Raw genomic sequence first — 23,441 nt, 5'->3', positions numbered from 1 at the left:
AAAAAATTCTAGATTCTATTTTGTGCCAGAATTATCATTATGCATTTGATGTGAATTTAATCGTCATCCTACGACAGTTTGGGGCAAAAGAGGCAGTTTGTGCGCTTATATGCACAATCTCTGTCTTACTCAAATACGCTTTCTCACTCCTCCAATGTTTTTTCCAGATTTTTTTCTTACATTTTATCTACAGAGATACAGTACTGTGCAAAAGTCTTAGGCCTTTTGTATTTTCACCCAAAAAGTTTTTAAACCAGTTATTTCTATCTTTTGCTGTAGTGTGTTAGGAGGAAGTATCAGTTTACATTTACAAACATTCATTTTACCATTAATTGTGATAATCTAGTGAGATTTTTGCATGCCTGACAACAGGCAGTGCTCCACATGGAGATCTGGTCTCACCATCACCGAGTCCATCTGGTATTATTTACATGAAGAAATTCAGAAGGACCAAGGCAACGTCTCCAAAACACATGAAGAAACCTTCCTACATCTGACAGATGTCTCTAAAATGCTAGTTTTACATACATTAAATGATAAACATCTTAAAAACATCTAATATACATCTGACATCTTAGAGGAAATGTCCAATAAATGTATAGACCTATGTTTTAGAAGTAAATGTAGATGTCAAATAGACGTCTCTGTGATGTACGTGTGTTATCAGGTCTGGCTGTTATCACTGGATTATTACAATTACTGCAAAAATACTTTTGCACAGTACTGTATGTTTATAGAGATGTATGGTTGTATACAAAATTATGTGTTATACACAATTTTAATCTTAAAAAACTGCACCATGTTTGGTTAGTTATTGATTAGTGGTAAAAAAAAAAAAAAAAGACACAGACTAAGACAGACAATATATATCTGAATTTATTGTTTTCCACTGCATGTTTTTAACCTGTCTATGCCGCATGTGATATGATTGTATGTACTGATTTCCAGCATGTCAAGACTATTTTTGATTTAATGTTAGTTTTTCCAAATGCTAATTGCATTTATGCAAATGTGCATTGTGTTGCAATATATCGGTGCACCAATAATTACAACCAAATGATTGGTTGTTTCACAGAACCTACTGTATGGAACCCGAGTCTTTGCAGTGTTTGAAAATGATGCACTTACACTTTTAAGCAATGTAATATTACTTAAGATCAGAATTTTGACTCATCAGGTATTATTGGAGGTTCTCTCAAGAGTCGTGGAGGAAAACAAGCTGCAGGTGGATGAGGAGAGACCAGAGACAGTTTGGCTACAGTGCCTAAAGTGTCAGACTGAGTTCTGCCAGCCAGCCACTGAATCCGACAGCAGCCTGAGTCACATGGATGAGCTAAGGAATGACCGTAAGCATATGGCCCTAACAATCAAAAATATCATTATTTTTCTGTCATGAGCAAGGGCCTGGAAGCATAGGCGGACAAAGATTCATGCCTGAACATTCCAGGGAGTGGTACAAATTAGGGCTGTGATGGTGAGGAAATTTTCCCACTGGTTAATCGATGTGTGACAAAATGGGTAATATCGTATCACTGTGGGGGCAGGGGCGTTCCCTCTTTTCCTCACTTTACTTCGCTTTTAAATAGCAGCATGCACATTTTACTTTCACTTTCTAATAGCAGCAATACGGCATTAAGCAATTGTTTGTTTTTAGTAAGTTTAAATTTTCCCTCTTTTCCTCGCTTTCCTTTGCTTTTGAATAGCTTAAAAGTGAATTAGCGGCAGTTCAATGTCAATTGCTTGAATGCAACAACAAAATACATCAAACTCACTTTAGCCTATATATAAAACATAGAACTTTCATTAACAAAACAAAGAAAAATACGCCATGCTTTAGGGCAGGATATGCCTAATATAAAATAAAAAAATAACTTACATAGTTAAAATAGGTATACAAAACTGGTAACGTATAATATATAACCAAATAAATAAGAAACATTGGACATTTATTTGGAAAAAAAAATTAGAAAGCTTGGAGGCACGGCTTAAATATTGATGTCAAATAAAATAAATAAATGGCACAAAGTTTAAAGTCTAAAGTAAAAAATCAGACAAACAATGTGGAACCAATTTAATAAGAAACAGATGTTTCAAAAAACAAAAGTCAACAGGCTTTTCAAAATCCAAGATATTGCCAAACAGGCACTCTTGCATTTTGTTTCGAAACTAAATCATCCGCTATCGTCTTGTCCTGTCTCATCTCACTCTTCTTGTCAGTCAGCTCGACTACTCACTGGATAAATGAAATCTGATCTGTGATGTGACTGTCGTTTGGCACGCTTCATTGGGCAGCCACGTTCAGTTTTTAATTGTAGTTTCTGTTCTTTTACTGAACTAAATGATTTTTATCACTATAAAAAAATCTAAACTACGGTGGGAGTTGGAGCCGTGGTGGACAGGTAACGTAACCAGTGTTGTGGCTTAACACCATCAGCACAGTCTATCGCAGCAAGCTTAGTACAAATACATGTAAATCTCAACACATGGCAATTACAATCATCTGCTCTAGCATGACTCTGGTTGCAGGTCACTTGACTGAAAGCTATGAAAAGCTGGGACTACACAAAGTTGATTAATACTGGTTATTATCATGTCTGCAATGTTTTTTATATCCCAGCTTTCAGCACAAGATAGAGTTAATCAGAAAAGATGAATCAGGCTTACCATGAGTGGGCGATTGTCGTGTTGGAGCATGAGAGGACATGGATAAAAATGTACCACCAAAGAATTTCATGAATATGGAATAATTGCCAAACACTGGGTGTGAGAGCATTTTGTCTTGGAACTCCATCAGGCAGCCTATAATTTTATCATGTGACCTATTTTCAGAGTAACCCACTGTAACATCTTGCAGGCCTATTTCTCTTAAATGAATGGGTTGATATACAATTCATCCTCCTCCTCTGCAGTGCATGCTGCATAGTTTTAAAACGTGCTTTGACACGCAAACCAGAGGTTCTGGGACATTTGTTCAGCTGCTTTCAGTCTGTTTGCTTGGAGTCCTGCAGATCATCTGGGCCAAACACATAGTTGGTTCTGCATGGGGCAGAGATCAATGAGGGTGTTTATTTTAAGAGCATTAACCTCCTTAAAATAAATCTGAAGGAAAGAGTATGTTGAACACTCTGTCCTGTAGTGAGTGTTACCTTGAAAGGCGTAGTGGATGTTTTTGCTTTTCTTTTTTGCTGCCATTTTAACACTTGAACTGTAAAAGATGGTCTTGAATGTCTCAAGAAAGAAGCATTTGTCTTTATAGACCTTTTTATATTTATTTTTTCCAGGTTGTACTGTCATCTGCTCAGAGTGCAATAGTGATCATGTAGTTGAGTTGGCTGCCCAATCAGCTCCTTCCACCAGTACACCATTTGAACAGAATGATGCCAGATACTTCACCTTTGATGACAGGGACAACACAGATCAACTCAAGCACAATGAGGTCTGGGTTTATGCTCTTTTTGACTTGATATTTCCATGACAGTATAATGTTAATGTTCTCTTTTCACTCACTTAACTTGCTTAATTCCTCTAGGCATTGGTCCCAGGACAGTCTTTGCTATCCCGTGGCAGCCCCCTCCGTTCGACTCAGCATTCAGAGGCCTCCACAGAGGAAACCGCAGCTTACTTCCACACAGCCCATAGCTTCCTGTCTAATAGTTTGACTAATCAAAATGAGACATGGGTTGACCAGAGAACCTCTCAACTTATCAACACCACAACTGATGGACGGGGTAGCTTAGAGGGGCTTAAGGAGAAGGTGACTGACAATTCCTTCTACAATGGCTATCAAAAACATCAGGACCAACAATTACCAAAGTGCACAGAAAGCTCCAACAATGGTAGGTTGTCCACTCTCGGGATGAAGATCAGAAGAGTGGTTAGAAAGGGTGACAGTAATGAGAATTTGTTCAAAGAAGAAAAAACTAGTCTGAAAATAATGGATTCAGACTCTGATTGGAAATGGCAAGAAAAACTATGGTTATTGGGCACAGGCCTGCTTTAGGATTGCCAGGCAAATAATGTAGTCTTGAAACACTTTTACCAAACGAATGTAGCCTTGAAAATCATTGACTTGACTGAGTGCTTTGTAAACATGACTAAAAGTATAGGATTATAGAAAGGAAGTTTTCTGTTTTCACCAGTATTTTTAGATGCCACATATTAAATTGGTACCAGAAAATGAAATGTTTGGCAGGCCTTCCTGGCCATAAATCATGTGAACTAATTTTGAAGATATGGATATTTTGGGTACATGTATACTGTTGTAACATCAGTTTGTTTGTATGTTTTTTGGCATAGTAGCTTATACATGTATTTTTTTTATTCCATTGAGGGATTTAAACATAAGCATAATGTTTCATTTCAGCTCAGTTTGACCTGCTGTCAGAGACCGTGGACCATCGGCTTCAGCTGTTCCTGGATGTGGAAGTGTTTGGGGGAGAAGAGGAGCTTCGCTGCTTTTTAAAGGCACGATAACCTGTATAAAATGCCCTCAATAAAATTAGAGACATATTTAAAGAGGATATCTACCTAGACAAAACCAACAATCCATTATGGATCTTTTATTTTTTAAAGTACATTTATGATATTTATTGCTACTATTTTCACTGTTCACTTCAACCATATCATATCAAGTTGGTTTACATAATTTCTTCACTGTTTGGAAAATTAGTTAATGTTTTATTGTTAATTTAACCGTTGAGATCAGTGTAGTTTCATTATTTTACTTTATACTTCGTGTTTGAGAAGCTGGAATTAGTTGTATTAACCTTTTCCTGTTTCACTTGATTTCAGATGTCCATTGTGAAGTTTGGGGATACAGCGGAGTTCCATTCCCTTATGGTTGTGTCGGACCAGTACATCTACATCTTAGAAATAACCTCACAGTCTGAGTAAGCAACTTAAAGTTAAATGCAGGCTTTGAAAGAGCAGCTTTCAGCTGGAAATGGGTAGTCCAGAAAAAAGAAACACTGAAACTTTCTGTAATATTGTGGGTTTAATGTGTCAGCAAGGTAAATGTTCTTGTGCAGTATCTCTAGAATCCACCCATTCACCATACCTGTTGTACATTTTTCATGTTAAATGTAAGCAATATCACATTAATAAGAATGCTGTATTTTCTTTATGTCAGTTGACTCACCATAGTTAAATATGTCACTTGCTCAGGAATTAATCTTCTGCAGTAAATGGTGAATGGGACCTTTATTTTTGTGGTGCTTTACACAATACAGCTTGTGTCGAAGCAGCTTCACAAAGATAGAAAGGTATATCACTGAATCAATTATGGAAACTCATCTAGATGGTTAAGATTCTGCTGTAAAGTAGCTCTAAAAGACAATAGTATAATTATTTAGCTCAAGTCAGTTCAGTGTTGGCTTAGTTCAGATCAATAACAGGGTGAATTTAATCAGTCAGGTATTTATTAGCAGTTTTACAAAAAGCAGCAATGTCATTATTCAGCTTGAGTCAGTTTAGTGTTGATTGAAGTACCAGTGTTGATGTTGCAAGATATGACTCAGCTGTAAAGCACCTCTACAGAAGACAGTAGTGCCATCCAGTATCACAAGCATCATAATAGTCCACAAGTAATCAACATGTTTACAGTCCATCAATTAATTTCTTGTAAAGTGAGAATCTGTGTATTTGTAATAAATTAATCAAAATATTTTTTTTTTTACCTCAAACTATTACTAAGACTTACATAATCCTCTGGCTAAAAAAAGTCCACAAGCAAAAATAGTCCTCTATCCACAATATTGCTTTCTTTAGTGAAGAATTCATTTCTGCTGCATTAAGAGAGAAATATGCACAGATCAAGCATAATTTACAAGCAAAAACTGTTCTAAACAAAATTGTTGATGGATTTTAATATGAGAGAACAATAGAGGCTGGACTTTTTGGATTTTTTGACTGAAGGATGCGTTATTATGAATTAAGGTCTGGCATTTTGATAGCACCTGTTCACTGCAGAGGATTCATTAGCAAGTGATGTAATTACTTTTGTTCTGATGAAGAATTAAACTCATCTACATCTTGGCCTGAGGATGAGTAAATATTCAGCAAATGTATATTTTTGGATGAACAGTTGTTGACCTACATAAAACTTTAAAAGAGGTTGCACATGTCTGGCGGAGGACACAAAGTGTCCTAAAAGTTAAACACATTTGAAATATCACCTGAATTCTGTAAGTAGTAAGCCTATGGTATATTGTTGGTGTAAATCTGCCTTTTATCCACCATGTTAATAAGTAATTTTACACGTGATAAAAACGTGCACTTTATTTGCTATGAAAATAGTTGCGAAAATGGCAGTAGTAGCCCAGCCTAATAATAATGTGTCTATATTAAAAGTATTGCTCTTGACAGACCTGTATGTTTTGTATCACTAGTGCAGTGTCCGTTCTCGGAGCATATAAGCCCTACCCTCCTGAGGCCCTACCCTACCCTACACTGGTCGCAACAGTTGTCATGTCACGCTGTGCCGCAACAGCTAAAGTCTGTCTACACTGGACGTGACAATGCGACCATTAAAAATAATTTGAAATTTCTGTCGTTATGTCATAAATATAATGCAGCAGCAGTTTACTGTCACAGATTTTTCAGCCATGCGCATCGCAGGCTGTGTAGATAGCATAATACATGTAAGTTTTATTGTATTCTGCACCGCTCGCGTCCGGTGTAGACACGATGTTAGAGAGAATATGTTCAAGCCAACCCCCCAGCCTCCAAAACTTCTAATATTCAGTGTTGATTACTACTGAAGCTTAGAAGCTCAAAAAAAATTGTATTTCGGACCAGCCCTACACCCAACTACCACTTATGAGGCTCAAAATCCTTCCACACCACACACATAGTTTTTCTTTAATTTTATTATGGACCGACCATACAGACTTCACACTATAGTAGAATTTGTATTGTGTATAGACTTTTCTTTTTCAAGTTTTGAAAATGTCAGGTCACCTATATTTGAAAAGCACATAATGCAATACACCTTTTTTTTAATGATTTAATAACTGTTCAGAGATCAATTCTGCAGCTCTAACAAAACAATAGTGTCATGTTCAGCTTACGTCAGTTTAGTGTTGATTAGTTTCATTCAATAACTCTGTAAAGATCATAAATTGTAAAAGTACTTCAATTCAGCTATAAAGCTGCCCTGAAAGCAGTGATGTCATCATCTAGTTCTGTTCTGTATTATCCAATGGTTTCTATACAGTCAGTAATATTGCTGCCTGTAAAGTCAACAATTCATAAAGTACAGTACAATACAGTACATCGACCTTGTAATCTTTCAGTTTTTTTTTTTTAATACAGCCAATTTCATACTTACCAACTTGTACATTCTTGAAGTGAACTTTTGCCTGCATGGTAATAGATTAAGTTTTAAAAGCAAATACAGAATGATGCCTGACGTTCAATACTGTGTGTTCGTTGTCACACCCTCAATGTGATGTTACATGTAGCTTTTTGTCCAGTGTGTCACTGGCTTAACAAATCTGGTTAAAGTTTAACCGTAAGAGATTATATCTTTAAGCCATCTCCACAAAATCTCATTGATTATACGCATCCTGAATTTAATGTTTTTAATAGAAACAATTGAAATGGCTAACTTTACTAATGATTTAAAAGCATATCTCTTTACATTTCTCTTAACTTTCTTTTCATGTGTTTTACATTTCCTCACACTGTCTCGCATTTCTGTTGCAGAGGGCAACCCTCAGACTGGCTGCGGAAAAGAGAAAGCCATCGGCTGTGTGAACTCAGCTATCTGGAGGTTGGTCTGGGCTCTCAGAGTATTCACCTAGAGTTTGATGAGGGTGCAGCAGCGTACACACTACTAGTGCGAAACAGTGCCCGCTGCAAAAGGTTCTTCAGCAAGCTTACAGGCAAGACTTCCTTTTGCGTGCTATGTGGTTTAGAAAATTTTAAGAAGGAAATGAGAAATAGCACTTAGTAGACTTGCTAAGAAATTGCATTAAAATGTATGTGAACAATGGCTGGTTGAACACAGACTAAAAAATGTGGGGTTATTTTCAATATTTTTACCCATGTGCTGGGTAAATTTCAGCACTCTAAAAAAAGATGGGGTGTTTTTACCCAAATGCTGTGTTCAGCCTGTTGGCCACAGTGGCACGAAAAAACCCAGCTGCTGGGTTAGTCAGTGCACAAGCTTTTTACGTCCTCTACAGGAGAGAGCGATTTTTAGCGCCTCAGATTTTGTGTACTTCTTAAAAAAAAAAAGGTTTGTATGCATTTTATATAATTTATAGTGTTTACTGTGCTTAAATTAGATTATTTTATGCAACGCAACATAAAGACGAGATGTCAGTCAGCTAAATCTGTCAGCAGCGGTCGTTTCGCTTAATGGAAACATTTTGCCTTGCATAACATAAACGGATTTTATTTGATATACATGTGCATCTCAATAAATTAGAATGTCGTGGAAAAGTTCATTTCAGTAATTCAACTCAAATTGTGAAATTATTAAATAAATTCAATGCACACAGACTGCAGGGGCCGGTTGCACCAGCTAGACGTAAAAAAGCTGGGTGTAAGTCCTGTGCTGGGCTTTGCAATGTCCAGCTTTACTATAAATCTTTACACCTGTTGCACCACGATCAGGCACAACTACGTCCGGCGCAGACAAGGCGCGTCCACGCGACACATTCTCCCACAGTTATAGATCTATCTGAGACAACGTTCACGCCACAATGACTACAGCTACTTATATAGAACTGAATTGCTCAAAACATCATAACAAGTGAAGCCACCGCGCCATGATTTCATTGAGTAAACATTTTAACAAGTCCAAGTTTTTAAATCTGAAGTCTCTCACATTCCCATGACAGATTGAATTAAGGTTAAGTAAAATATAATAAATGTAATACACTCTAGAGTTATTTTTTACAGCTGACTATCAAGTTTATGTACAATGAATGTCTTAAATGTGACTTTACGTGACATTTTGTGTTTTACTGTCGTCTTTCTGTGGCTAAAAACACGTTTATAGTTTGTATTTTGTGAAAATATTTGAAATCAAAATTTTAAAGCTGACCCTTTATTTCTGATTAAAATAAAAATGCACAAAAAGTATTGCAATTATTGGATGGTAGGCACGCTACAAATAATGAATGGAATTAAAGAAATTACATATTACCAATTATTTACACTGTGCAAGATGTCAAATGGTTCAATTTCTTATATATAACATTTTACTGCATAATTATTAGGATACATGATTTACAGAAATATATTTTTTATTCAATTACTGTAGACAGTGTGGTAGGCTACATCAAAGCTTCTCGATTAATATCGCTTGTCCTGCCCAAAAAGACAAGTCCAAAAGCATTACATTCACATCTGTAGTAAGAATAAACTAACAGATGATCCTGAAAACTAATGATGTCCGAGCAAATTACTTTTACTTTTACACCTACCTCTGACTAGGCGTAAGATTTAGCCTCAGACGTAGCACTAAGCAGAGATGGTGCAACGGGTATAAATTCTACAAACGACTTAAAGTGCATTTTACGTCCAGCCTAGTCTTACGACCGGGTGTATGTCCAGCTGGTGCAACCGGCCCCTGAAGTTTAAGTCTTTGGTAATCTCAGTACTGTTTGTTCATGGACAGGTTATGAAGTCAGTTATTGCATCTTTCAGCTATGAGTGAAATGCAAGGTGGTGGTCTGAGGTTCACAGTTGCCTTGGCAAACATCAGCCCATCACTGGCTCAGATTTCGGTGACACACCGGCAACAATAATTAGCACTAATTTGGTGAAAAGAAATGGAGAGAGCGATTGAATACACTTAAATTTAAAAAGCTTCTTTTAATTGTTAAGTGTTTTATTTCTATAATACTTGTTAAACTAGTTTAATTGTATTTAATATTGTAAATTATGCTGTATTCACCCAAATATATTTAATTTGTCATATTTTTGTCCATGGGTTTTCTTGCTTATTAATCAGTGTTCATCTTTTGATTATTGCTGTTGCTTCAAGTAATTCCGTATATTTGATTATTAATTTCCAGCCTATTAATAATAATTTTTAAACAATGGTTGACTTAAATAAAACAACCCAGCAAGTCTGGCAGAAACATTTAACCGTACCAGCTGTTTTTTTTTTTTTTTTAAGTGAACAATATATTTGCTTCTCGGATTAAATTAAAATAATAGTAAAAATATATATAAAATTTGTTTTCAAGAGTCTGTACAGGAAACATCATAAGGTAACTTGGATTCACGGTTTATTGCATAAACCCAATCTTATGGATCCAAAATGCTGTACACATTAATTGAATATTGTTAATTCAAAGTTTAAAAACAACTCTTGAAATCCATTTAACAGATTCACTGTTATCTTTATAGAGGAGCAGACAGGGTATGAACTATCACCGACAATCCACCAGTACACCTAGCTTAGAAAGTAGACTTGTAGAAACAGTAACCTTCTGGCACAGCCACTGTGATCTTAGAAGTTGGCAGATTTCTGACGCACATTGCAGGAACCAGTTGCAACCAGACACAACACAACCTTTGGGTGTATTTGCCTGTCCACCTCAGTGTTCTTGTAATGGGTATTCATTTTCACTACATTATGTGGCAAAACAGAGGATCCTGTCTAAAAAAAAATATTGTTTTACAAAGACCACAATACAGCAGGGGAGAAACTAAACCTTGACCTCATTACAAAAACAGGTCTGCATATTGTCTCTCCTGAACAATGAAACTGACACTTTTTTTTTTTTCTCACAGCAACCCATTTAATCGTTTCTTTTTTGTGGTTATCAATTCACCTGCAGATGTACCTCTGTTCCCCATTAAGAAATTGTCCCTCCAGTTTGTTTTGAAACATACTGACAGACATATATCACTCAAAAAATTGGTTTCTTTGATTTAGATCATTTTCTTTGTGTTGTGGTTGTTCTTCAAAAGCATCAAATTAGTTCATGACCAATATGTTGATGGAGGATGAGTTTATTTCTAAGATGAGTAGATGAGTACAGTTGACCAGTTTGAAGTTACAGTTGAAGTAATATTTTTGAGTAAAGTTATATTTTTGTTGTTATCCATCATTGCTTTTGAATTACATTTTGAAATTGTCTGCATAGCTTAAAGCCACTCTTGTTGTAAAAAACAAAAACCTTACTAAAAAAAAACTAAAACAAGTAGTGTTTCTTTTAAGAGGGGTACTAACCTATATATCAGATGTTTTGGAATGCAGTTCTTTGTCTTTGTAGTATTTTGTCTTTTAAAATGTCCGGGGCGGCAGTGGCTCAGTGGTTCATGTAGGTTGTCTACAAACCGGACTGGCTGGCACCGCAGTCGGTGTGTGAATGAGTGTGTGAATGGGTGAATGTGAGGCAAAATTGTAAAGCGCTTTAGATGGCCATGTGGTCTGTTGAAAGCTCTATATAAATGCAGTCCATTTACCATTTACCATTTAAAACTAGAGTAACCAAGGCTGCATTGTCTTTTATTCATGACTCATTATTGTTGACTTTCTTTAAAAACTGGAGAAAAATTTAAAATACAAGACTGAAGATCACTGTCCCGTGTGTGCTCAGTCACTTGTCAAGGTGTATTGCAAAATCTGAAAAAAAAAAAAATCCCAGAGTACATTTTCTCACAAACTGAAATGTTCATTTTTGACGACAAGCCATCAAACAGACACACATAATGTTCCCTTTCTCTCTGTCATATTTGCGCTGCCTCAGTAGTTGACACTATGTGAACTCCACCCAGTAGAGATGATCTCCGCAGCATGTACAGTATTAACATCAATTAATTGCCAGATGGAGCTCTACAGTAGCACTTGTGCATCTCGACACATATTGCCAAAACCCAGAACGGTTTTATTAAGATTTACAGGGTTTATCTGAGAGCCCAAAATTTTCTCTTCTGTCATTATTCAGTGAAAAACTGAGATGCAGAAGAGATGAACTGAATCAAAATGCTTTTGTTGCAGCTTGTTTTCAGTTTAACTGTACTTTGTCATTATTTTTTTCCGAAAGCTTTTTTTTTCTTTTCTCTCTGCATTTCTTTTCAGCATTGGTGTTCCCCTGCAGCTGTATATTGAGCAAAATGTAGCATTTTACCTTGAGTTGTGAATGTGAGATTGCAGTCTGTATTGAGTATGATTTATTAAAAAGATGGTACACCAAAAAATAATGTAAAAAAACAACAACAAAAAACACACAAAAAATATTTGTTTATTTATATTGTGACTCCCTTTGCAGGCTGATCTCAAAACAACAAACAGTAAAACCAGTGTAGTCTGTTATAGGGAAAAGGACTAATGTGAACCAGTTATTTTCATAAATAGGTCAAGTAGACAAATCACCAGTTTAATCAGTCTGATGAATGATTTGCTGAACTGAATCCACCACGGAATCTAATAAATTAACATCTGGTTCATTTAATCTTTGATTCTTATAAATGGCAAAGGCTTTACTTTAAGTGATGTCCATATCAAAATGTGCCAATACCATTACTGGTTAAAACACCTCCAGGTATCTACACCCAGTTTGACTCAGAAACACTTACAGCTTAGTCTGCATTTTAAAATTGAGTATGTCAATTTGGATTTAAGATTGATCCCATTTACACAGATTCCCACCCATTATATCAAACAATGTGATTCAAGTTGGTCAGTGCTGAGACAAGCTTATTGGCCCTATTATTGTCAAAAAGATTCAGCAGAAATTCTCCAGAAATACAGTCATGTGGGGAAAAAAATCCAGAGACTATCAAGTTAAATCACCTCTATTTATATAGCACTTTATACATTTTTGTCAAAGCAGTTTTACAGTGTTAAACAGTACAAATGTGAGCTAAGACAAGAGGACAGTAGTTCATTTGTCAGTTAAAGTCAGTTCATTGCTGATTCAGTGATGTCATCATCCAGCTCAGTTCAGTATTCTTTATAGTGTCTGTGCAATCAAGTCAACAATATTGCCAGAAATTGTGTCCCCAACTAAGCAAGACAAATGCAACAATTGCCAGGACCCAGAACTCCATCAGTGACAAATGGAGAAAAAAACCTTGGAAGAAATGAGGCACAGTCAGGGGACCAGTTTTCTCTAGCTATGCATTCCATTAGTTTTGCGATTTGGTACGTTTCATCGGGCTGTGAAGAAATATAGAGCTGAGTATCATCAGCATAATAGTGAAAACTAGCACCATGTTTCTGATGATATCTCCCAATGGTAACATGTAAACAGTGAAAAGCAACAGTCCTAGTACTGAGCCTTGCGGTTCTCCGTATTGCACTTGAGAACAAAGTGATACCTCCTCATCCACTGCTATGAATTTATTACGGTCAGATAAGTATGACTTGAACCATGGCAATGCAATTCCACTAATTCCAACACAATTTTCTTGTCTATTCAAAATAATTTTGTAATCAGTAGTGTCAAATGCAGCACTAAGATCCAGTAGCACTAATAGATAGATAGATACAACCGTTATCAGGTGATATGAGCAGGTCATTTGTATCTCTATCTCAACGCTTTGATACGGTCTAAATCCTGACTGGAAATCCTCACAGATACCATTTTTTTCTAAGAAAGAACATAGTTGTGAGGAGACTGTCGTTTCTTTGAGATTGGTCTGTAATTAACTAATTCTCCATGATCAAGTTGTGTTTTTAATGAGAGGCTTAATAACAGCCAGTTTGACATCACTGACTTTGCCGGGGAGAATCTTCTTACCTGCGTCACTGAACTTGCGACAGAAACATTACAGAACCGCTAGATTTCACAGCACAGCCAGCAAAGGAGTGAACACAATTTTTTTAAATGAGTGCACCCTTTTAATAACCCAAAAATTATTGTTTGTTGCCTGTTGAAGAAGTACAGACATTCCTCTCATTGATAGCAGAGGAACGGGGTGACGCAGAATGAAAAAGTTTTTTGAGTCACGGCAGTAGAAGCGGTTCAAATATAACGACATGTGAATAATCCAGCCCACTCTAAAGTGGTACTAAACTGCAGTGGAAACACAAACCAAGCCGAGTCTAGCAGTGCTGTACCGCATTGAGCCGTACCGAGCCAAGTTGTACCACGCAGTGGAAAAGGGCCATTATACACCTAACAAGCTGACATTAGGAGTAACTTCTTAAAGTGGCAAGGCTAATCTGTTCCACATGGGCACATAACCAATCTGTGGGAGCCAGAATTCTGGCTGGTTGGTGGGGGATCAAATACTTATTTCACTCCTTATATATAATGTAATATAATTTCTAACCTTTTATATATAATGTGTTTTCTCTGGATTTTTTGGTTAATATTCTGTCTCTATCCATTAAAATAAACCTACCATAAAAATTACAGATCCTTCATTTCTTTTTCTTTTTTTTTAAGTGAGAAAATTTACAAAATCAGATGGGAATCAAATAAGTATTTTACCTACTGTAAATGCTGATCCCAGTTTATCTTTTTTTTTATCCATGTGGATATGAAAATGTCAAACTATTAAGTCTTTTATCTAAAGCTAGCACTAACTTAGAAAATCAGGACATTTTTTTGATATTTATATGATGCCCTGGTGGTTTGTATACAGTAGCTAGCACAAACATCAGTAGGGATTTATCATTACCACTCATTACAATAGATCATGTTATTAAAGCTTGAAAAAAATGTACCATTACTTGAAAAAAATTAAACTTTAAACTAGACCTTTTAGAAATACTGAAAATATAGCCATAAACTGTAGCAACAGTTTTTTTAAGTGCACAGACAGCAGTGAACACACACCCTCCCTGAGCAGTGGGCGTGTTATTTCTGCAACGAAACCGAATTATGTGTGGAACTTGCTAAGCTAGTTGCATCCAAAGCCGCATCTAAGCCCCTCACATTCTTACTTTACTCAATTAAAGTTTGGATGTGTCTCTAGTCCTGAAATTAACTACCGGTATCTATTAACTACCTAACTATTTCCCTATATTTATTACATGTGAATCCCCCACCAGTGACAAAGAAGGCTGCACTATACTGTACATGTGGCAATCCATGAGACAACCTTTGGACACAGCAGCGATTTGAAAATTAATTTTATGTAGAATAGCTACAGTTGTCTGTCACTGGTTTCTTTAGTTTAAATTAAATAAGTGTTACCTGAAGGAGGACTTTTATGAAGTTTAAGATGAGGAAAAAAACTTCCATCTGGTTTACTGGGCAATTTACATTCCAGGGTATAAACTTATTGGCTGACATTCCTGCCCTCTCTCTACTACCTGGGGCATCATGCAGTTACAGTATCAGGTAGTCAACCATCCCAGCAACTGTCAAACACTATTTCCATGAGTGCTTCCACCGTTACTTTGTGAAATCCACTGTAGAGCACCCAGCAATGTAAAATGTATCAGTTTACGCAATGTATTGGTTTCTAAGTCTATTTAGAAATAAAAAAAATTAGCAAAAACAAAAGGAGAGTCAAAGGAAAATACATAAAATAGGGACTACATTAGAAGTCATAAGACCTAGCATAAGACACTGAACTATTTTTATGTAATTAATCACACCTAATATTAAAATTTGTAATCAAGCATTTGCACATTAAATCAGCAAATTAACGTGGAAACAATTTCAAATTTTATTAACATGTTGATGCTTAGTCTATAATTTCTGCTTGCAGCTTTATTTGGTTTGCTGAAACATTCTCTGTTGTTTTTAATCTTTTTCTTCAAGGGTTTAAATGTTTAATTATACCAATTTATTTAGTTAAAGGCATGGTACAGTCAATGATGTTCAAAAAGCAATTATGTGGACAGAACTATGTGTACTGTACATAATGTGAAAAGCTATTTTAGAGCTTTTTAGATTTAAGAGTTAGTGAAGAAATTGTGTAGATATTCTTCCTCACTTCAGCACTATGTTTTCATGCAGAAATTGCAAGGGAAATGGCCCCAAAGTCTGAGAGCAAACTGAAGGGAATCTCCACCACCCGGCTCAACCCACAGCACCACCTCTGGTAAGCAGGGAAAACAGGCAGGCATTTTTTTCCTCTCCAACACTGTCTGTCTTTATCTCTGTTGCAGGCTTTTCATTTTTCTGCCTGCCTATCCTACCCAAAATGTAATGCATAAAATGTGTGAGAATAGAAATAAAGAATACTCTCATTTGCACAGTTAAAAAAAAGACATTATCCCATAAGTAATTTCTTAACATATTTTAAATCTGTCTGTTCTATAGGCATCTAGTCTGTGAGGATGCCCTGCCATGTGAAGAAGACGACAGCCATCCTCCTTTCCGTTACCTTTTGGCATTCCTTCACCAAGGTTAGTGTCTATGTTCTCCAGGATGAAGATAGCAAGAAATTATACAGTGACTATAGCATGTAATGACTTGCCTGTGACGGGAAAGAGATGCAAATGGTTAGAGTAAGAGAACATGTAGTGGTAGACTGATTTATATTTAAGAAATTACAGAATTAGACATTATTAGACTAAATAAGTATTAACATGGGTGTGATGTTCACCTCCAGGGTATTTATGGTCTGATTTATCACCCAGTGAATGTCCCATTCATCTCAGTTTAAGCGCAGATGTGACTCAGAGATGAAAGAAACAGTTCTTTTAATGATTCATACACACTTTCATCAGATAACTGTGGGAAATAGTACTGCCCAGGTTAACACTAGGACACAAAGGTGTATGTATGAGTGCTTGCTTTTGTTAGTATCCTACTATTATCTTTGGAACCAAACTTTCATGTCTTGGTGGAAGAAAGGAGAGTCACAGAAAACAGATTTATTTGATTCTTCTTGAGAGAGTCTTCCAACTGTGAGCGGCTGCTTCAGCTTTCAAGAGTCCCAGTACCCTGCTGGCAGGCTGACTCTCCTCCAGAACATCCCCCCAATCCCACTACATTGAAAGGGCTCACAGCAGGCTAGACCTGTGGTGTGATAAGCATTTAGCTGGTGAGACCAAACCCAGCCAATCTTACAATGATCTTAAAAAAACAGGAACATCCTGAAACATCGTTCATGTCCCCCAAAAACAAATCTGTTTCATAAAGTCGTTTGTGCTTTCAGTTGTGTGCGCCTGCCAAAATGCTCATTAACATAAAAATACACCGAAGATTTTGATGAATAAACAAGAAGTGCATCTGATATCACAAACAGACATTTTGTTCTCTTTCCTGCAAGATGTTCTTATTTTATCTTTGTGGGTGGTCAGTGCGCGGAAATGTGCTATCATTTGTGCTTGTACTGTTGTTGGTGAAATGCATCTGATATGTCTGTATTTTCCATAAAAGAATGGTGTCTCGCTGTGTCTTGGCAATTGCAGCAACAATATATGCGTGTTGTTAAAAGCAAGTATATTAAATTCACTGTTCAGAACTCTATCCTTGCAATAACTTTAGAGTAAGATTATAGTAATTATTTAGCTAATTTAAGCTCAGATTATTAATATTTGAGTTGTCAGAATTGTTTTTTATTAATTCGCCTTTGCTTGAATACATTATATCTGTGAAAAAAAGAGAAGGATGTCTGACTAGTGCACATTCGCTGCCGTATTTTAGTTCTGACAGCTTGTAGCTACAACTACAAAAGCCTGAATTAAATCGGATGATCATATTCGCTCTGATAAATGCTTATTGGGCTGAGCTGAAGCTCAACTGGCAGGATAACAAAACTGTATTACTCTGCGAGTTACTTTTTATGCTACACGTTTTACACCTCAACTGCTACAGGGCCAAATCTTCAATACTCAAGCTTTTTGTAAGGACATAATTATTTTACAACGTCTTTCTTTTTTTTTTTACAGTGGATGGCTCTTTGGCCTCTGTAAGTGTACTAGCCACCAAAGAAATGCTTTTTCTCCTTGATGAAGACCACCAATGGAGTAAGAGCCAACCTGAGAGTCAAATGAGCAGTGGGAAGGTGAACGTTCAGGAAACTCAGCCAATCAGTTGTGTCAGTTCTATTCATCTGTTTTCATCAAATCCATGCCAGGTGGACCTAAAACTTTATGATGAGGTATGTGGGTACATGTTCACATGTTCTCATGTTTTCAACCAAACCATAGAGAACACTAAAGCAAATGTCTGAATGTAACATACAGCTACTATATGGGTAGAATAAATTTAGTTTTTTGCTGTTTGTTTTTGACAGATGGCCAAGAAAGAAAAGACATGGTCTTTACATGCTGAAGATGAAGAGCTGGTGCAAGACCTGGTGAACTGGATCAAAAATCAGTGGGAAGCCATGTTTGGGGTCAAGCTCACTACTATCAAGCAGTAACCACTAGCCACAGTGTTAAAGAAAAGCACCTACCTTACATTATGAAGATTCCTGCCTAAACCGGTTTTAATCTGTATTACTGTCTTGGTGTACATGTGGACTATTTGTCCTTTTGTCTCCATATGTTCCAAATTCCATTATTATTTTTTCTTGGTTGCGCTCATGTCTCCTCTATATACTAATTGTACAGTAACAAAGCTGCATAGAGTGCCTTTTTGGCTTTGTCACCAACAAACACCAAACGCACCTTAAAATACATACAGTAACTATGCATACACACACAGTTTATTTGCAAATGGGTTCGTGTGAGTAGTATGAATGTGGTAGTGAAGATGTGTTTGTATCTCAGGGGGAAAAGCCTTTCAGTGTGCTCTCAGAAAGGTTCATAATTGGGTTATGCAGATCACAGGAGAATAAAAGGTTTACTTGAGTGTTGGTGGTGTTAATGCAATGTTAGTTAAGACACGTTAATGAGCTAAAATAACCTCTCACTATTTGAAACTTTGTTGAAGGTAGTTATGAACTGTATAGGTACACATGATTCTCTATAATGAACTTGGACTTGAAGTGTTTTGTGTTTATTTGTTTAATTAAAAAAAACAAGCATATATGTGGAGCGTAACTATAGTTGTCCCCCCCCTCCCCCCCCCACAATATTCTGTTCCAGCACTTGTATAGAGAGCACAAAAAGGGAACTAGTGATTACACGTTGAAACTTAATGGTCACGGGCAAAAGAAACCTCAAATAGCTGTGAAGAGGAAATTTAGTACAACCACCTGCAGTTTTGTGCCAAGTCGTTTGTGTCACTCAGATGTTCTGCACTTTCATTTCTTGAAACAATTTAAATGGCTTGAAAATTAGTGAAATGGCTTTGTTTTATAAATAGATGTTGTTAACAAAGTTGAAAGCATATTCTCATTCAATGTAAAATGTATTTAATGTGTATTTATTCATCTTTGTACTGGTCTCCAGTAAGGAAATCATAGTAACTTTTATTTTTGTAATCACAATAAACTCTTTAAACATTACATAGCTTTTTATTATGTCCAATACATGGCAGAGGGAGAGATATATCTGAGAATGATTGTTGCACATAAGTGAGTTGGTCATTATTATTATTATTAATATTTAATTTGAATTATTTCACCATGAAAACAAGCCTTCATTTTCTGCTGGTCACTCATTTCTGTTCAGCACTTTTACCGTTTCCAAGCGCAGGGCCGTCCTTAGCTGACACGAAGCCCGGAGTGAGGTAGGGAGCAGAGCCCCCCTCGTTCTGTGTCTGTTATGGTGAAACTTTCCTTCTTTCTTTCTCTCTATTTATTATTATTTTTATTATATATATATATATATATATATATATATATATATATATATATATATATATATATATATATATAATTTTATTTTTTTTAACAATACTATTATTGTTGATTTGTTTATGTGGATCTAATATATATTTTTTTTTTTCTCTCACTTTTTCTTTCTGTATAGCAGTGTTGCAGCAATTAGTTTTGTGATCTATTCCTATGCTTGGTGACTGTGAAGCATGAAATAAATCATGGCAACACGCTGTGTAAAGTTATGGCAAAAAAGACAAAAACAATATAAACATCTCCGCATTATTAAAGATGTTGCTAAACAGAACACTACTTTGTGTAATGAAATGTGTTTATGCGGTTTAAGGTAAAAATATATATATATATTTTCCAGATACTGTACATTGTTGTTTCTCCTCTATGACCCGCCTTTCTGAAACGGGTCAATTTTAACAAAGCTCATCGTTCTTAAAAGTGAGGTGTGCTCTGATTGGCCAGCTATCCAGTGCGTTGTGCCTACAAACAACAAGCGCTACTCTACACTGCTTAAAACTCGCATTTGAATAGTCCTGGCAAATTCTTTAAATTTGAAAATGTACTTACAGTCTGTGAGTTAGAACAGCCGTCATTGTACTCTATTAGCCCAGGATCAGGAAACAATCCTCCATAAAAAGCGGTACACACATCTGAATATTTGGGTTGAACTGTTCTGGAACAGTGTAATAAATACAATTTGACCACTGATTTCTAGTGGTGTCCACTTTTGGAAGGCCAAACAAAGTTTCCATGACAGGGCAGTGGAGGCAACGATACTAAAGCGAGATTTAAAGTTGCACCTTCTTTGCGTGAACATTTGGGGCATTTTTATGCAAATATTCCCACACAGTGAAGTAGACGTGGGGGCATGTTTAAACGAGGCGTTTTTGGAGGGCATGGACGAGTCTTAACTTTTACAATTACTTAAGAATATCTTTTTGGGTTTGAAACTTTAGTCTTTGCAACTTTAGGGATCTTATCTATTCACGAACAGCTTGTAACACTCCAAAGAGAAAGGAAAACTTGAAATCGCTCAGAATTTGTTCTTCAACATTATTATGGGATGTATCAGATATATGCTAAATAAATAAATGTATATTAAAACACACACATACAACTGGACAGCTGCTGCTGTAGTTCCCATCAGAATGTTAAAGGGACAATAAGTAACTTTTTAGGTATTTTATTATCTAAAATCAATATTTTTATTCATAAATATGCCCTCAATGGTGTACAAATACCTATGCCAATGTTTAAACTAATCCTTGTAAATGAAGAATTTATTATCTTTATATACATGGGACGGTAGGTCGACGGAGGCTTCCATGTAGTTCCGCCATCTTGCAAAACTATAATAGCAGAGAGGGACAAAAAGTACTAAGCAAACGCGTTTCCACAGCGCGTTTTCTGTCAGAGCCAGAAACGCAGGTGCAGAGCAGTGAGAGGCGCTTGAAACTGCACCGGCAAGTTTAAAAGTCTGGATTGCATTCTTATTATGGACCATACATATGCCGCGCCACAGGAGAAGAAAACATAGTCGCCAAAACAGTCAAAAATAGAACGTAAAAGGAAACGTGACCGTAGATTACAGAAAACAAGAGTTAATGTCGGGGAAGCTTTTTCTAGGTGGAAAGAGCTAATGCTGGATAAAGATTTCAAAAGAGTAGCTGAAGAGACTTTTCTTCTCGACAGGTAAGTCAGTGTTACAATCTATATTATAATATATTTTTTTTTATATCTAACAATGCATATAATTCAGAAAATATAACGAATAAAGAAGACATAACTACTAATTACAATATTTCATGTTTTCCACAGTCAGTAATTCATACTGTAACATTCGTTTGTTAGTTGTCATGTTGCAGTTTGTTGGAAATAACACACCTGTTCACCTGAAGGAAAACTCGACGAAGTGCTATTAGAAGACATCCTGTCAAAGCTTTTTGGTACATATCGCCTACCGTAGATGCAACGCGCATTTGAAAAAGCGAGGCGCTGGAGAGCAAAATTAGTTTGAATTAGTGATGGGAAGTTCGATTCTTTTCCGCGAACCGGTTCTTTCAGACGGTTCGATTCATTAAACCGGTTGAAAAAACCGGTTCATCGGTTCTTTCACGCGATGACGTAATGGCGTCACGTCTATCAAACATTCAAATATATAAAGTCAGTAATCATAACTTTAGTCAGTTAAAACCTCATAATCATGAAGTTTACATTTGAGTTTTGCAACAACACCTAAATACAGTAACAGCAATAATGTGCATATGAGGATTTAAGTCTTGAAGATATAAAGTAAATAAATTAGGTGTCATCAGCGCAGAAACCATGATCCACTAACTAAACATAATCCATTGCGATGTATTTGTTATTAAATGAGCTTACGTTTCTCCAGATTGCCCTTCATCCAAGCCCTCGAAATACCCGTGCTCATAACATTACTAGTACAGAATCAGAATCAATCACCAAAAGAATCACTTCGGTTCAGACATGCTGTGATTGCTGAATCGCGCATGCGCAGTATCATCAGTTCATCGGTTCTCAATTCGGACGCGTCCGACAGAAACCATTCTCGGTTGAGTGTACTGATGATCCGAAAACCGATGCAACCGGTTCTTGACTCGAGAACGAGAATCGCTCTAACCGGCACATGCTGCAGTTCAGTGTCAGCTGCTCTACTCGTGTTCATGTTCTACAAACTCAATTTGTGAATGTGTCATCATTAACTACAAATACAGTACAGATATCTCATAAATCATCCCTTATTCCTATTAAACATAAGAGTCTTAAGAATCTTAATTATTGTCCAACTTCCCTGAAAACTCATTTGGCCTATACATTATATACAATATACAGATTGGAAACATTAATCTAAAAAAAATAATAATAAAAAAAAATCAAAATAAAATATAGTTATTTTATCACACTTTCCGATGTTTAACAAAATACTTACAAAATTACACGCATGCGCAGTATCATCAGTTCATCGGTTCTCAATTCGGACGCGTCCGACAGAAACGATTCTCGGTTGAGTGTACTGGTGATCCGAAAACCGAAGCAACCGGTTCTTGACTCGAGAACGAGAATCAGCTCATCGGTTCTCAAATCGGACGCGTCCGACAGAAACGATTCTCGGTTGAGTGTACTGGTGATCCGAAAACCGAAGCAACCGGTTCTTGACTCGAGAACGAGAACTGCTCCAGCAGTGGGCGTGTTTGTTCATTATCTGGCTCGGCTCAGTGTTCATCTTCAGTTCGGTCTTCACAGCATTTCATTCAGTGTACTGTTTGAGTAAATGGATTACCCCGGGATATTGGTTTATTCTGACTCAGAGGGAGTATCAGTCACGTTAAAAAAGTTAACAGCTTAAGTAATTTGTGGATTTATGCTTATTGGAGACGTGAACCGTTTCAAACGATTCAGTTCGATTTGGTGAACTGGTTCAACCGGTTCACTAAGAAGAACCGGTTAAATTGAACGATTCGTTCACGAATCGGCCATCACTAGTTTGAATGCATAATACAATTTCACCACTAGATCGGAGTAATTCCTACTTAGTGTCCCTTTAAGCAATATTTTGTGTCCGTGAGGGAATAGGAATTAAATATCTGAAATATTTAAGTGAAATGAAAGAGGAAAAATCTTTAACATTATGGCTTACATTAAGTTGCAGCTTAGCCCTGTTACATTTGGAGATTGCTTTTCTTGGATGCTGATATGTGACAAGGAACTGAGAATGCCTGCTCCAATTCAATTCCTGAATTTTAATTTAATTTGAAGGAAGCAAACATGATACTGTATATAATTACAATTTGAATTAAAGGAAGTAGAATTAAAAGTGTATT

At 36.4% G+C, this 23,441-nt stretch overlaps 1 protein-coding gene across 1 annotated transcript in view; it reads left to right on the top strand.

Annotated features, from left to right (window-relative positions):
* The window catches only part of stk11ip (serine/threonine kinase 11 interacting protein), a 29,894-nt gene extending 10,622 nt beyond the window's left edge, over positions 1-19,272 (top strand). Inside the window, exons 17-26 of the mRNA XM_026262816.1 lie at positions 1,178-1,346; positions 3,282-3,436; positions 3,530-3,836; positions 4,364-4,464; positions 4,792-4,889; positions 7,705-7,883; positions 15,885-15,969; positions 16,191-16,276; positions 17,768-17,979; positions 18,115-19,272. Coding sequence (XP_026118601.1) covers positions 1,178-1,346; positions 3,282-3,436; positions 3,530-3,836; positions 4,364-4,464; positions 4,792-4,889; positions 7,705-7,883; positions 15,885-15,969; positions 16,191-16,276; positions 17,768-17,979; positions 18,115-18,243 — 1,521 coding nt within the window. The 3' untranslated portion in view covers positions 18,244-19,272. The remainder of the gene's footprint in view (positions 1-1,177; positions 1,347-3,281; positions 3,437-3,529; positions 3,837-4,363; positions 4,465-4,791; positions 4,890-7,704; positions 7,884-15,884; positions 15,970-16,190; positions 16,277-17,767; positions 17,980-18,114) is intronic.
* The last annotated feature ends 4,169 nt before the right edge of the window (positions 19,273-23,441 follow it).

This window comes from Carassius auratus, chromosome 6 (assembly GCF_003368295.1).
Source record: "Carassius auratus strain Wakin chromosome 6, ASM336829v1, whole genome shotgun sequence".
Lineage (NCBI taxonomy): Eukaryota > Metazoa > Chordata > Actinopteri > Cypriniformes > Cyprinidae > Carassius > Carassius auratus.
The sequence above is the reverse complement of the archived record's forward strand: the minus strand, read 5'-3'. Positions and strand labels throughout refer to the sequence as shown.